The 13,749-nt window shown below is 54.1% G+C and overlaps 2 protein-coding genes across 3 annotated transcripts in view; both read left to right on the forward strand.

The window, feature by feature from the left end:
• Nucleotides 1-1,505: 1,505 nt before the first annotated feature.
• On the forward strand, nt 1,506-3,346 carry PSMG3 (proteasome assembly chaperone 3). Of its 2 annotated transcripts, none has more exons than XM_012808706.2 (3): nt 1,506-1,561; nt 2,056-2,293; nt 2,855-3,346. In XM_012808706.2, the coding sequence occupies exons 2-3, from the start codon at nt 2,078-2,080 to the stop codon at nt 3,005-3,007; spliced, it is 369 nt and encodes a 122-aa protein (XP_012664160.1). In that variant the 5' UTR covers nt 1,506-1,561; nt 2,056-2,077; the 3' UTR covers nt 3,008-3,346. The 2 variants fall into 2 exon arrangements, with proteins under 2 accessions (XP_012664160.1, XP_003795501.1); XM_003795453.3 differs by having other exon boundaries at nt 1,523-1,662.
• A 7,762-nt stretch (nt 3,347-11,108) lies between these two features.
• Nucleotides 11,109-13,749, forward strand: part of TMEM184A (transmembrane protein 184A) — a 9,161-nt gene continuing 6,520 nt past the window's right edge. The window contains exons 1-2 of the mRNA XM_003795496.3: nt 11,109-11,190; nt 11,724-11,942. Of these exons, the coding sequence (XP_003795544.2) occupies nt 11,122-11,190; nt 11,724-11,942 (288 nt within the window). The 5' untranslated portion in view covers nt 11,109-11,121. The remainder of the gene's footprint in view (nt 11,191-11,723; nt 11,943-13,749) is intronic.

Raw genomic sequence — 13,749 nt, forward strand, 5'->3', positions numbered from 1 at the left:
GGACAGCTTGAGGCTCTGTAAAAAAAAAAAAAAAAAAAAAAAGAATGCACAACAAGCTAGGGAACACAGGAGAACAGGAAGGGAATATACGGTTTTCAGCTGCCATGTGGCTATTTCACCAGGATATGTGTTTTATATTATTTTGTTAATTTTATAATGTTAAACTTTAATAATAACAAATAATTTTGAGAACTGATTATCGAGAACTGCTTATCAAAGTTTGCATTGTTGTCAGGCCCTGCCCCACAACGGTGTCCCCCTTCACCAATGTTAAAATCTGGTCACCTTAGGTTAGGGGGTAGACCAAAAAGCATCCCAATGCAGGCTTCAAGTGGGAGCAGGGACTAAGGGTGGGGATGTGAAGCCCATCCCCAGCCCTGCCACTGTGTGGCCTTGGGCAAGATCTCTCTCTCTCTTTTTTTTTTTTTTTGCAGTTTTTGGCCACGCCTGGTTTGAACCCCTCACCTCCGGTATACGGGGGCCAGCGCCCTATTCCTTTGAGCCACAGGCGCCACCCATTAGGCAAGATCTCTTTAAAGGAAAATAGAAACCACAGGACTACTCTCCTTTCCAACTTCTTATGCAAAAGGAGAGGCAAAAGCCTCAGGAACCCATGAAGAGCTACACCCACAAATCATTCCTAAGGAAATTCCTGGCTAGCCTCCCATAACAAAGGACATGCAAATTGTAATAGTAAAGTCTAGCTCCTGAAACTAAAGTCTATGCCGTTCTTCCCAGGTGCAGAAAGGAGATAGACAAGACAGGATCCTTCTTCTACCTACCTAGGGACATTTGCATAATTGGTGTTTCCTACACTTGTTTATTTCTTTTAACATTTGCCTTAACTTACAATATAGATTTCCTAGGCCTCACAAAAAATGTAACCATTTGTCTTACTCCCCCCCTCCCATTTTCTTTCTTTCCTTATACCCTATCCCCTCTGAGTTCCTAAATCCCTTTGGAAAAGCAGTCACAGCTTGTACGAGTATTTGAGTTGTATTTTTCCCAGACATAACTTCAAACGTTGGCTTAATAAACTCCACTGACTGAGATCTTTGCCTTTGTCTCTCATTTAGGGTTATCACTCTTAACCTTAACACCTGCCCGTAAAATGGGGTGGTTAAGATTAAATGAACTGTTACACACAAAGCACTTGGAAAATGCTCCCGTTATTCTTGCTACACCTGTTAACAGCCCCAGACGATACACGAGGGCTGAGGGTTCACTCCATCTTCTCTGGAAGTCAGGGGTCTGAAGACCCTCTTCTGAAGAAGCCGAAGGTCTCTGAGGGCCTAGGGCCCAGCTCGCTTTCCTAAAAAATGCGGCCTGTCCCTAGGCACCTAGAGAGGCTCCAGACAATCTGATACGCTCTAGGTCCCGGGGGCCTCGGGCGCCTCGGGCGCCGCCATCCCTAAGCACAGAAACCCTCAGCAGTCACCATCGGGTGGGCGGGGCCTGAGGCGGGGGCGGGCCCACGTCCCCGACGCAGAGCCACTTCCGGGCGCGGCGCGGGCGCGGGTGAGCGGGTGTTTCCGCGGGCCTCCTGGCCCGGCATCTACCGGTGTGTGTGGTCCTCTTGCCTTTAGCGGGTGCAGCTAGTCCATGCGGGCGACGGTGCTTCCAAGTAGGGCAACCAGAGCCCTGCCAGTGCCGTGGGGCCGGGTAGGCCGGGACAGCGGCGATGTATCGGGAGCGCGGGGAATTTGGGGCACCTGGGGGATCGGAGGGCGCGGGGAGTTAGGGAGTCTGGGGCCTCGGAGGCCTAAGGGATCGGGGAACTTAGGGCCTGGGGACCCGAGGGATTGGGCGGGTCCTACATTGGGCCCTAATCACACTGCAGCCCCGGGACCCCTCCTCTCTTTGGGGCCGTCCTAAATCACCTGATCCACAAAGCTCCAGGCGGAGTCTGTATGGGGTGGCAGTCTCTCCCTTTAGAAGGGATCTACTTGTGTTTCTGTTTTATGCCAAGTGATTCTTAGTTTGGAGCCCCAGGGCGTATAGACTGTTTGATTGACTCCTTCCCTCCCCCCTCTTTCTTTTTGACCTAAATTAAAGCTGCCATTAAAGAGACTCAGACATGGAAAGCAAACCATTGGTGATATCGAAGCAGAAGACTGAGGTGGTATGTGGGGTCCTCACCCAGGTGGTGTGCACAGCCTTCAGCAGTCACATCCTGGTGGTGGTGACCCAGTTTGGGAAGATGGGTACTCTGGTCTGCCTGGAGCCCAGCAACGTGGCCAGCGACTTCTGCAAACCGGTGCTCACAACAAAAGTCCTTCTTGGGCAGGATGAGGTATGAGGGAGGAGGAGGAACCTAAAACCTCTTCCATGGCTGTGATTTGTTAGTAAGGACAGGGAGCATCTAGTGGATGAGCCTCTGACAGCATTTTCTGGGGCTTTCTAGGTCTGAGGGCATCCCTCTTACCCTTGGCAGGTACGTCTCCCAGCTTGTCATCAGTCTATTCAGCAGACAAGTGGAGGGATTGGTTTTGTAATTATGGGCCGCCTCCTCCATCTGACCCTGTCATGATACATTAAGTTAATGAGTGACTGTCCAGGCTCTTTCTGGAAAGATCATCTGTCCTTTCAGATCAGAGACAGCCAGGAGAAATAAGAAGTAGAAGGCATGAAGAAAATAAATGTAATGCCCTGTTAGCAGTTTGTTTATGACTGGAGTGTTCTGAGTATCTCATTGAACTCTGAATCACAGTTGCATCAACTTATGGGATGGTGATTTAATAGTGTGGGAAACCAGTGTGGGTTCTTGAGGGATACTTAATGAAAGCATTAAGGGAAAATAGGTTTCTTGAAGCTAAAATGATTTCCTTCCCTTCCCTTCCCTTCCCTTCACCAGCCTCTCATCCATGTCTTTGCAAAGAACTTGGTAGCGTTTGTGTCTCAAGAAGCTGGAAACAGAGCAGTCCTGCTAGCCATGGCCATGAAGGACAAAAGCATGGAGGGCGTGAAGGCCTTGAAGGAGGTGATCCGGGTATGCCAGGTGTGGTGACCTAGAGTCAGCCACATGCTGTCCAGAAAGACCAATTGGAAACTCAGACACTCACTCAGTGACTCGAAGACCCTCCTCCCATCATAGCAGAGGGAAGAACTTTATCTGGCTTTAGCACTTGAAGCCAGAAAAAATATTCATGTCTAAGGCAGACTTTTACTCTGTTTGGTTACTTATATCTGTGTATGGAGGGGAGAACTGGAATGTGTCTTGGAAGTCATGAATGGATCTTCCCTGGGGTCCAGATAGGTGTTTATATTTGGTGTTTTTCTAAGTCATACTTATTTACAGCTGCCCAAAGCTGTGTGGTAGCTATTAAAAATGCGGACTGAGACTAAATATTTTCATCACCCAAGCCAGTGTCTTTCTGCTCGGCCTTATAAATCAGGCACATGCCTTGTGTGAGAAGGCACCTGACCCTTTATTTTCTGTGGCACTTCACCCCCAGCCACTGTTATTGAGGGGTAAAGATCCATCCGCTGGTGAAGAGATCTACAGAGCTGGCAGTTTCCACAGGCAAGGTTGTCGGCTCTGTGGAAGGTGTTACTCCTTTAGATGGAAAGGTGTAATTGTAACTTCCAACACTTTGCAGCTGCATGTGAATAATGGACATTGGGCTAATTGGCAAGCTCTGCGTAGAGATGATCAGGGCAGTGCCCTTGCATCATCAGTGTGATTCCAAAACTATTTTCTGCTGAGCTGCAAGTTGAATCCCCCAAAGTGTTCCTTCCCCTTTTGCTTCTTTTCATAAGTCAGCATGGGGATGTGTCCAGGCCAGAGCTAAGGATGTGTCAGGACCATGGAGGTCAGGAAAAGCCAGTGAGTGTGGCTGTTTTCGCCATCATCTTCAAGCAGTTTCTCCAGGAGTTTCACGGACCCCTGGACCTGCCTGAATCAAGTATAGAAATCTGCAGAATGAGATAGCGGTGCCAGGGGACTGCGGGTTAAGCCAGCCTTGGTTATTTTGTTAAGTGCCTGGGAGTGAAATTGGAAATCAGGACAAGGAGCCCTGGGTAAGTGACTAGAATGAGGGCCCAGTCAATGGGGAAGTCTGAGAAACCAGCCTGAGGTGGACAGAGAAACTACAGAGACGGGCTCTGGTATCACAGAGCAAGGCAGACCCTGTCTTGTGGGGTGAAGGGTGGTTCAGGCAGTAAGTGAGGATTCGTAAATTCTAGAAAAACTGAGGATCAAAGGCACAGGAGTCCTGGGGAGGTCGAAGTTTTCACAAATAAGCCCAAGTCTGGGGACTTTTTTTTGAGAGTCTTACTGTTGCCCTTGGTAGCTTCTACTACAACTTTTGACTCAAGCAATTTTCTTGCTTCATCCTCCCAAGTAGCTGGGGCTAAGGCCTTCCTTAACACCCAGCTATTTTTAGGGATGAAGTCTCTTGCTTAGGCTGCTCTCAAACTCGGGAGCTCAAGCAATCCACCTACCTCAGCCTGCCAGAGTGCTAGAATTACAGGTGTGAACCACGCACCTGGCTCTGGGGACATTTTAATGAGGACTGTGCTTTCATGGGTCCCAGAATGCTCAGGGTGAGGCCACATGGCCAGGTGCCATACATAAGAACAGTGTTGGGCAGTCTTCTGCAGCTTATTCTCACATGTGAGCTCCTCAAGGGGTCCAGATAGTTGGACCAAGTGGGGCCACACAGAGCCCTGAGCCCTCACTATGAAGATGTGAAGCCTACTGGCTGAGAATCACTCCCTGGCAAGATGGCTAGTACAAGCCACCCCAGCTCTGCCTGTGCATAAGACAGGACAGAGCGGGAGAAGAACCCCAATGACACTGGCCCCAAGCAGCATTTCATAGAACCTGCAGCCAGGATTCCTGATACACACAGCTTTGCCTGCTTTGCCTCCAACACTGCCACCACCCAGGAGGGTGCAGGTCATGGAGGCAACTTCACAGGTGGGAAGATGGCTTAGTGCTGAGCAGTGGCTTCCCTAAGGTTAGCTGCATAGAGGTGGGATAGAACAGAAGCTCAGCTACAGGAACCCCACCTGCTAGCTAGAGCCCTGCACCTCTCAGCTTGTTTCCTCCTTATAAACGAGCTCATTTCCATTCCACAGAGCGATGTTGGTGGGTGGAGATCAGAGATTGGTGGAGATACTTGTCAGGAGATCCCTTAACACCTGGTTCCTGGATATGTGGCTCTAAGGGTGAAGGTGCCGATGGAGGATAAAGGAAGGATAGTGGGGGAAACACTGTCCCATCATTGCAAACAAGGTTTGTGGGGAGCAGGCTGGTAGCACATGGGACAGACAGATGGCTAGTCCCAGGGTGGGCAGGGGGATGGCAAAAGGGTGTGGGCTATTGGAGGCTACACCCAAGCAGGTAGGGCTGGCTGTACAGGGTGGGGCAGGCGCCAGGCTGGGAGGAGTATTCTGAGTTTGGGGAGAGGCCAAGGCTTCTCAGGAGCCACAGGACTGACACAGGCTGTCCCAGCTGCCATGAGGAGAGGGCTGGAGGCCTGTAGCAAACCTACGAAGAGCCAGCAGAAAGGTGAGCTGCATGTGTGGGTGTGAGTGCCTGGAAGTTGTGAAGGGAGGGTATGGCATCTGGGCTGGGGCCCTGTTCACTCCTGTGGGGTGGAGGCTTCTGGGGAAAGCCCACTCCTCCATCTCTACCCCTAGGCCAGGCCCCTGCTATCTTCAGGATGACATCTGGTAACAAAGGGTCTCAGGCCAGCCTGGCACTTGCCCCAGCTCAGATGGAAGGGTGTCCTCAGGACTGGCAGGGGCAATGGCAGGTGTAGAAAGGCCCTGTGCAGGCTCTCCACAGGGACAGAGGCAGCAGGCCTGGGGTACAGTTACAGGCCCAGGAAACAGGAGGTGCCAAAGGCTGGCCCCAGCAGGATAGGGCAGAAGACCTGCTGGAAGAAGAGACCTGGGCTGACAGGGCCTGAGGCTAAGGCAAACTCACCCCAGCACTGGTGCAGCTGGAGCTCTGAGTCCTGAGGAGCCCGGCCAGGGGATGGACGCTAACATGCTGCAACAACATGCAGCCCCCCAAGAAGCACAAGTGACAAGCCAGCCTGAGTCACTGGACTGCCCTGCCTGCTGCTCAGCCAGTACATGGGGCTTCGGGGTGCCAGTGGAAACTGAGGCATATGTTGGTGCAAGGTTTGCCCAGAGTCACAGACACCATGAGGCCAGAGTCAGGGCCCTACCTGCATGTCTGACTCAGGGCTGCTCCCTGTCCCAGGTAAAAAGGTAATGCTGACTGCCTGCCAGAACTTGGGACTTAGCTCCTGGGAAGGTATATGCATAGGTAGGGACAGAACTAGAGCTGGGAGGAGGCCAAGGGAGGGAGAAGCAGCCTCAGCATCTCCAGGAGGGCAGTAGATAAGCTGACATATCACCCAGACCTGCCTTGGCCTGGCGGGTAGTACAAGGAGTCAGGACCTCACAGACTGGTCACTGCCCCCCTGCCCCTCTTCACCCCGGGCATGGGGTCATGGCCTGGGCATCCAGTGCCCATGGCCACCAGACATTCGAGTCTCAGGACCTCCAAGTGCCCATATCCTAGTTGGTGAGCCTTAGGTAAGGCAGGGCTGTTGCTTTGACAAACACTGGGTGCCCAGGAAGGGAGGGCCCCAATGGAACCTGGTGGGGCTGGCCTAGGGAAATCAGGTGTTACTATCTACCACCTCCCAGGCCCCAAGGCATGTCCCAGGGAGGCAGTTCTTGGGCACAGCCATAGAGGAAGGGAGGCAGCCTGGGAGGGGTTGGAAGGCAGGTGGCTGTGCCAGGGCCACAGCACAAGAGACAAGGACATGGACATAGAGGTTTGGGACTGCCCAGGTGGCTTCTTGGCCTCTGCAGAGCTCCCAGGTACTGGGGCTTTCCATGCACTGCCAGGAGTCTGGTCTCCTGGTCACCGTAAACAATGGTCAGAGGGCTCTGGGCAGGCAGGTCTGCCCTGCCAAGGCTGGGTGAGCATCCAGCCCCACCTCACCCCAGGGAAATCAGGCCTGGCTGGCCCTGCTGCCTCTCATGAGTGGATAAAGGCTGAGGCACCAGCTGCAGAGAGCAAGGTATCATTCAGCCTATGCGCAGTCAACCTCTTACCGGCCCCTCCCTGGGAACCTTGGTTCTGCACCCTAGCTTCCTCAGAGCCAATGTCCTTTGTCCACTGCCCAAGCATGGTTCAGCCTAGCTCCTCCCACCCCAGGGTAGGTGTCCCAGGCCTCACAATGGCAAGGAGCTGCATGTTGTGCACGCACAGCAGAGGCCTGATCTGGTCACACCCTCCACAAGCCCTGCCAGGTGGTGGGGTGGTGGTGGTGGTGGTGAAGGAGTCCATACATCTGACACGGAGCCCATAGTGAGTGGGCTCTCAGCTAAGGCCACTCTCTGGGGAGCCTAATGTCTTGGACAGTGATGTGGGGTCTGCCCTCACCGTGGGAAAGGAGTGGAGGGATTTTGTTTTTAGGGCCCCAGGGCACACAAAGGTCTTGGTCAGGCATGCTCCACACCCAAATCTAGACAGGTGTCAGCTGTGGACAGTGGGGCCAGCTTTGGCCACAAGGGACAGGGACAGTGAGTTCTGGCCTGGCTCTGCCCTGCTTCTGAGACCATTAGGCTGGAGGACAATGACCTGGCTTTGTGCTGGCTCCAACACCCATTCAGCAGGTCACTCACCAGCAGGCCTGCCTTAGTGGGGTAAGCTGGGCTAAGGACAGAGTCTTGGCCTTAGGGACAATGCCCCATCCTCCCCATGGGCTATGGGACCCTCTTCAGGGAATTGCTGCCTTGAGCCTCAGTTTCCTCATCTGTGAAATGGGGCTAACAGGTCCACTCTCTGCACGTGTGGTTATGCCCCTGTCAGTATCCATCAGATGTGCAGCTGAGGGTGAGGAGTAGCTTCCAGACAGGCCCCCACGAAGTCTATGTGGGACTTGGGACCAGGGCCCTCCAGGGAGAGGGAGGCAGGGGACAGGGCACTACCTGGGATGCTGGCCCACTTGAGGTGTCCTTCACCATGCCTAGGATGGGCTAGACCTAGAAGGCTAAGGAAAATAGGGGACATAATCCAGGCCGCAGAGAGTCTTAGATTCTGCTGGGGAGATCCTGAACCCCATAGACCCCAGTGGAGGCAGAACCCATCCTGGGGGACTCAGGAACTGGAGGACTTGCATGCCTGGGAGGTGAGAGAGAGGGAAGCCAATGCTTACTCAGTGCCTAGTGCTTGCACCTGTTGTGTGGCTCACTGTGTCCACTCCTATGTTACAAGTAGGGACACCAAAGCCCAGGAGCATACACTGGGGAATGGCAGAGCTGAGATTCAACACCCACAACCCCAAAGGGTTTGTCTTGCTGAAGGATCAGGAGCCTATTGGACAAGGATTTGGTAGAAAGTCTGGTAATGCCTGGGTCTGCCTGGATGTGGGAACGAAGCAGACGTGTGGTGGGACAGAGCCTGGTAGTTGAAAGGGTAGGGCTGGAGGCAGAGATAGCCCAGTGGGGAGAGGGGCCCAGAGGAGGGGCAGGCAGGCTGACATTCACCAACTCCTGCTTTGGCAAGGCCTTGGACTAAACCCATTTTACAGGTGAGAAAAAAGACCCAGAGATGCAAAGAGCCTGGCAAGGTAGCCAAGGCCATCGGCAGGACAAAGGGCTGAGGCTGGCTCTGGAAATGACCCAGTCAGGAAGTCAGAGAAAAGGGGGTGGGTAGATAAGCCAGGAGGCTCTCAGAGCCCCAGTTTATAAAATGCCTACTAGGCCCAGTGCTGGGAAGAAGGGGGTGGAGCCAAGGCTGTCTCATGAGGCAAAGTCATTCCCCCAGAGTGTGTAAGAGGTAGGCTAAAGGGCCAGAGCTCAGGCTTTCGAGAAGCTTTACTAGAGGCAGTGACTTAATAAGAACATGACAGGATAGCTGTGAGAACAACCCCTCAAATGACACTGGGCCTGACCTCCACCAGCAGAACAGATGAATAGCCCTGCCCAACAGGGCTTCCAAGGACTAGGGACCCTCCAGGGTCATGAAACAGCTCAGGCTGATTTCCAAGGCCCTTTGCCCAATCTTGTCACTGATAGAAAATGCTTTTTGCCACAGTGGGTTCTACCTCTGAGGAAAGGTCAGAGCTTTGCAAAGCCTTTGGTCTGTGTCCAAGGACCAAGCCTTGAGTGTCTCCAAAGTCAGACCCCTCAGAGCCCTTCCAGAAGGCTGGCCCTGTGGGCTCCAGCCAGGGAAGTCCTTCTGACATCTAGCCACAGTGCTTCCTGCTGTATATTCACTCATTCCTGCCATCTACCTGGGGAAGGACCTCAGCGCACAGGGTGTGTGGTATGTGGCCCTGGATCAAGGGCAGGGAGCTGCTGGGGATCTCAGGCCTCATGTTGTACTAGAGGCCATAGCCTCAATTTCCCCACCTGTAGGATGAGTGGGCTGAACAAGGTAATTCCTAGTCCTTCTATCCCTGGGCATACCCTGATATCAAGTCTTCACCTTGCCAAGCCCTGAGCCATTGTCACTCAGGTGCAGTGATGGCTTCTGTCTTCGTAATTGTTCCTAGTGATGAACAAGGCCAGAAAGTGCTGACTGCACACACTGAGCCAATGTGCAGAGTACTGCAGGTCCAGGGTACTGTGGGGCTGAACAGGAGGCTTAGGAGTGAGCACCTCTGGCACATAGTAGGAACTCACCTTGGCCAAAGGGGTTACAAACCACCTTCCACACCCCTGCCTGAGCCAAGAGGAAGCCTACAGCCAAAGAGCCACCCACATGGCAGAACACACACTCACCAAGCCCCAGTGTAGCCTAAGACATAGGACCACGTTCTGGAAGCTCCAGCAGAGGGGAGGCAGACAGCAAACATAGTCAGGTGGACAGAGAGTCACAGCTGAAATTTTAAAACAGTGATGGGAGGCTCTGTACCTATAGCTCAAGCAGCTAGGGCACCAGCCACATAACACCAGAGCTTGCAGGTTCGACTCCAGCCCAGAAGTCGAAAATGACAGCTACAACCAAAAAATACCTGGACATTATGGCGGCACCTGTAGTCCCAGCTACTTGGGAGGCTGAGGCAAAAGAATCACTTAAGCCCAAGAATTGGAGGTTGCTGTGAGCTGCTCCCCAGGACAACAGCTTGAGATTCTGTCTCAAAAAAAAAAAAAAAAAAAAAAAGACAGTGATGGGACAGAGGGAATATTCTTTCCAGAGTTGACACCTGAGACAGTGGGACAAAGTGTCACCTGGGAGAAAAGTTGGTACAGAAGGTTCCAGGCAGGGGGAGCAGACAGTACTCAAGGGATGAGGTGAGTTGGGCGTGGCTTCTTGAGCTTGTAGAAGGGTGAGGAGAACAGAGTGTGGTTCCCCAGTCCCCTCCTCCAAAAAGGGAGAGTCGTCTAGTCATTCTGGCTTTGTACCTGATTGCCCGCAAGGCAGGAGGTTGCATGGGTAACAGGAAGGACAAGAAATGTACAGTCCCATCACGAGCACAGGGAGGGCACTTCACAATGGTCCCCACATTGGCATGAACCTACCAGTACCAGAGCAGGGCAGAGGAAGGGGCTGAAAGCCCCACTGCCCCTTCCCAGGAGCCAAGGTTCAATGAGACTCTCTTTGCAGAGGCCCCTGGCATGGGAACTACAACAGGGCAGGATGGGTTAGGCTCTCCCACCCTCCAAGGTCCTGCACTGTCTAAAAAAACACAGCTTGGAGGCCTTGGCTTTTTTTTTAATTCAGAGGAAATTCACATAACATAAATTGACCCTCTTTGAAGTGAATAATTCAGGGGCAATAAGCACCCCCTCTGTCTCCCAAGAAGACATTCTGCAACAAAAGCTCCTCCCCTGCATGGCTCTCCCTGGCCCACCGTAGGCACCGCCCACCAACAGCAGCTGCCAGGACACCTGGCCCAGGCAGTTGAGGGCACCTGGTGGCCAACAGGCTCCTGGGAGCCAGCTGCCACCAAGCAGACAGCGATAGAGTGTCAACCAGGAAGGACTACCCTCTACTTCTCTTCTCCTGTGCCCTCACCACAGCTGAGAGCTCAGGTGGGCTGCTAGGGAAGCAGCCACCCCCCTCATCTGGCGCAGCTTTTCAGATAGCAGTTTTGCTCCACCCACAGTGAGGCCGCCTGTGAGGGCCACGTGGCTGTGAGAATGACCAGCCAAGCGTACCTGGAGGCTGGGCCTTCCAGGGCTGGGCTGAGGAGCTTCCTGCCTCCAGGGGTAGGTGCTGGGCCCTGTGACCGCAGGCCAGAGGGAGGGAAGAAACCTGGACAGGCTCCCACTGTGGGAGAGGGAAGGAACCAAAGCTTGGCAGGTCAGCAGGAGACACGGAAGAGCATGCACCTGGGCTAGGGAGCAGGCACAGGCCAGCCAAGGGATCCAGGAGCTGGGCTACCAACAGGCAAGCAGGTGCCTGGGAGCTAGCAAGTGCTGGGTAGGTGGGCATGGGTTGGGGCTGACTCTTCCTGCCATCCAGGCTACTCCCCAGACTGCAGCAGCTCCCCACTTTCTCAGATCCAGCTGGAAGACAGTCTCTGAACCCTAAAAAGCAGGCTGCCCACAAGCCCAGGACATCAGAGGGGAAAAGTGAGGTGGGACTGCCCCAGGCAAGAAGGAGCTAGGCCTCATAGCCTGGGGGTGCTGGCTCCCAGCATTCTACCTGGCCTTTACCTGTCCTTGTACCAGCTCCTCCCCTGGAGCCCACACCTTTGCCCTCTACTCCTCCCCTGTCTGTGTGTTTTCTGCATCTACAGATGAACAACACCTCCCAAGTCCTGGGGACAGCTGGAGTCCTCCTGGCATCAGTGACGTGGCTGCATCTCAGCCCCTCTCTGGCCATGCCAGCAGGGTCGCAGGTGGACCACATGGGGAATGGCTCCCAAGGTGCCCCCCGGCTCTTCCTCACCTCCACGCTGGCCCGTGGAATCTCAGGTGTCTTCGTGTGGGCTGCCCTCCTGCTAACCTGCCATCAGGTAAGCCCTCCCCGCCTCTGAGCCTCCTAGATCCCTGTCTCCCAGGACATGGCCACAGCTCAGCCCAGCCCCATGGGTGCTTCTGGGGTCATGGGACCTCAAGGGGTGTCCCTTGGTCCAGACACAGGAGGCCCGACTGGCCCAGAGGAACAATGCCTGGGCCTCAGAGGTAGCATCAGGCCAGGGCCCAGGAGGAGGGTGCAGGCTCTCCCTGGGATATGGCACATGGAAGCCAAGCCTAAAGGTGAGGAGACCCCTCCTCAGGCTGCATCATCACTCCCCACTCTGCACACTGAGGTGCACACTGGGAGCAACATGGCCCATTTCACAGACAGGAAGACTAATGCTCAGAGAGCCAGAAGGAGAAAAAGCCTTCTCCCTGCTGAGGAACAGGGCCTGGGGATGGGGCAGGGTTTGCACTTTGTCCTACAGGGAGCTGTCAGCAGGAAGCAGGAGCCGGTCAGCTCCAGAGCTCAGTTCCAGAAGGGGCAACTCCTCTCAGCTCCGTGTGGGAAGCAGGGAACAGAACAACTTTGCCAAGCTCTGAGCTACACACAGTCCCCAGCCTCGAGTAGTCCCCAAGTGCAGGGTTAGGGACAGACTAGCCGGCTATGAAACTCTCAGATACATGAGAGGCAGACACCACACTGGGCTGAGAGACTGCCTAAGCAGGGGTGGGGCCCAGGCTTGTGAGTGGCCTTGTGCACAGGCCTGTGAGTGGCCACTGGGCCACAGGTGTTTGTCCAGAGCCCTCAAGTCAGGGCAGAGGTTGGCCTGTAGCCTGGGCAGGGGAAGGGCTGAGGGGTCACAGAGAACTGCAGAGAGATAACCTGTAAGCGGAGCTGCCCCATAAAATGGTTTGCCTGGCATTGGCAGGGGGAGGTGGATTGGTAAGTGATCTAGGGGCGGAGCCATCAGCAGACTGGCAGGCACGGGGTGGGCAGCCAGAAGCAACAGGGACCTGCTAAATGGTACCTGTCTAGGTGTGGTCTCAAGTAAACAGAACACAACCATAACACTTGTCCTGTGCAAGGACAAGCCAGGTAGAGCATAGCCACAAAGGTAGGCCCCTCCTGTTGGGCTGTCAGGGAAGACTTCTTGGAGAAGGCAGTGTTTGAGCTGAAATCCTGGAAACCAGCTATGTGTGTGTGGCTGTAGCCAGCTTCCTGGGGCCTTTCCTTGGGCTGTAGCTTCTACCCCTAAACCACTGCCAGACCCACCCTTGCATGAGGAGTCCAAGATAGGACAGAGAAGGGCCCAGTGCCCTCACCTTACAGATGGGAACCAAAATCAGAGAGGACAGTGGCTTGCCAAGGTTACCCAGCCTGGTAGTGCCAGCCCCAGGAAAGGTCTCCTGGTGCTTGGTTGTGCTGTGCTGTCTCCTGCACTGGGGCAGGGGAGTATGTGCATGATAAAGAGCCCATTTCTGATACCAGCCAGCCCAGTCCCCAAACAGCTGGGTGCACAAGGCTCTGCACACATGGTTCCCTCTGTGCAGTCTGCCCTCTGCCCACCTCCACTCACAGTACCTCCTCCAAGAAGCCTTTCCACAGCACCCTAGGACTGGGACGATAGTTAGCAGCCCATGAGCCGGGATTCCTGCTCTGCTTCCCATTAAAGACCCTGTTATTATTTCTCATGTCATTGGGAGTTTTTTGTTTGTTTTTTTTAGTTTTGTTTTTTTGAGACAGAGCCTCAAGCTGTCGCCCTGGATAGAGCGCTATGGCCTCACAGCTCACAGCAACCTCCAACTCCTGGGCTCAAGCAAGTCTCCTGCCTCAGCCTCCCAAGTAGCTGTGACCACAGG

This window comes from Otolemur garnettii, unplaced genomic scaffold, assembly GCF_000181295.1.
Source record: "Otolemur garnettii isolate 467f Iridium unplaced genomic scaffold, OtoGar3 scaffold00092, whole genome shotgun sequence".
Classification (NCBI taxonomy): Eukaryota; Metazoa; Chordata; class Mammalia; order Primates; family Galagidae; genus Otolemur; species Otolemur garnettii.

Coding starts and splice junctions, on each gene's coding strand:
- PSMG3 (XM_012808706.2), top strand. CDS start 2,078: ATGGAAAGCAAACCATTGGTGATATCGAAGCAGAAGACTGAGGTGGTA. Junction 2,294..2,854: donor TCCTTCTTGGGCAGGATGAG/GTATGAGGGAGG, acceptor TCCCTTCACCAG/CCTCTCATCCATGTCTTTGC.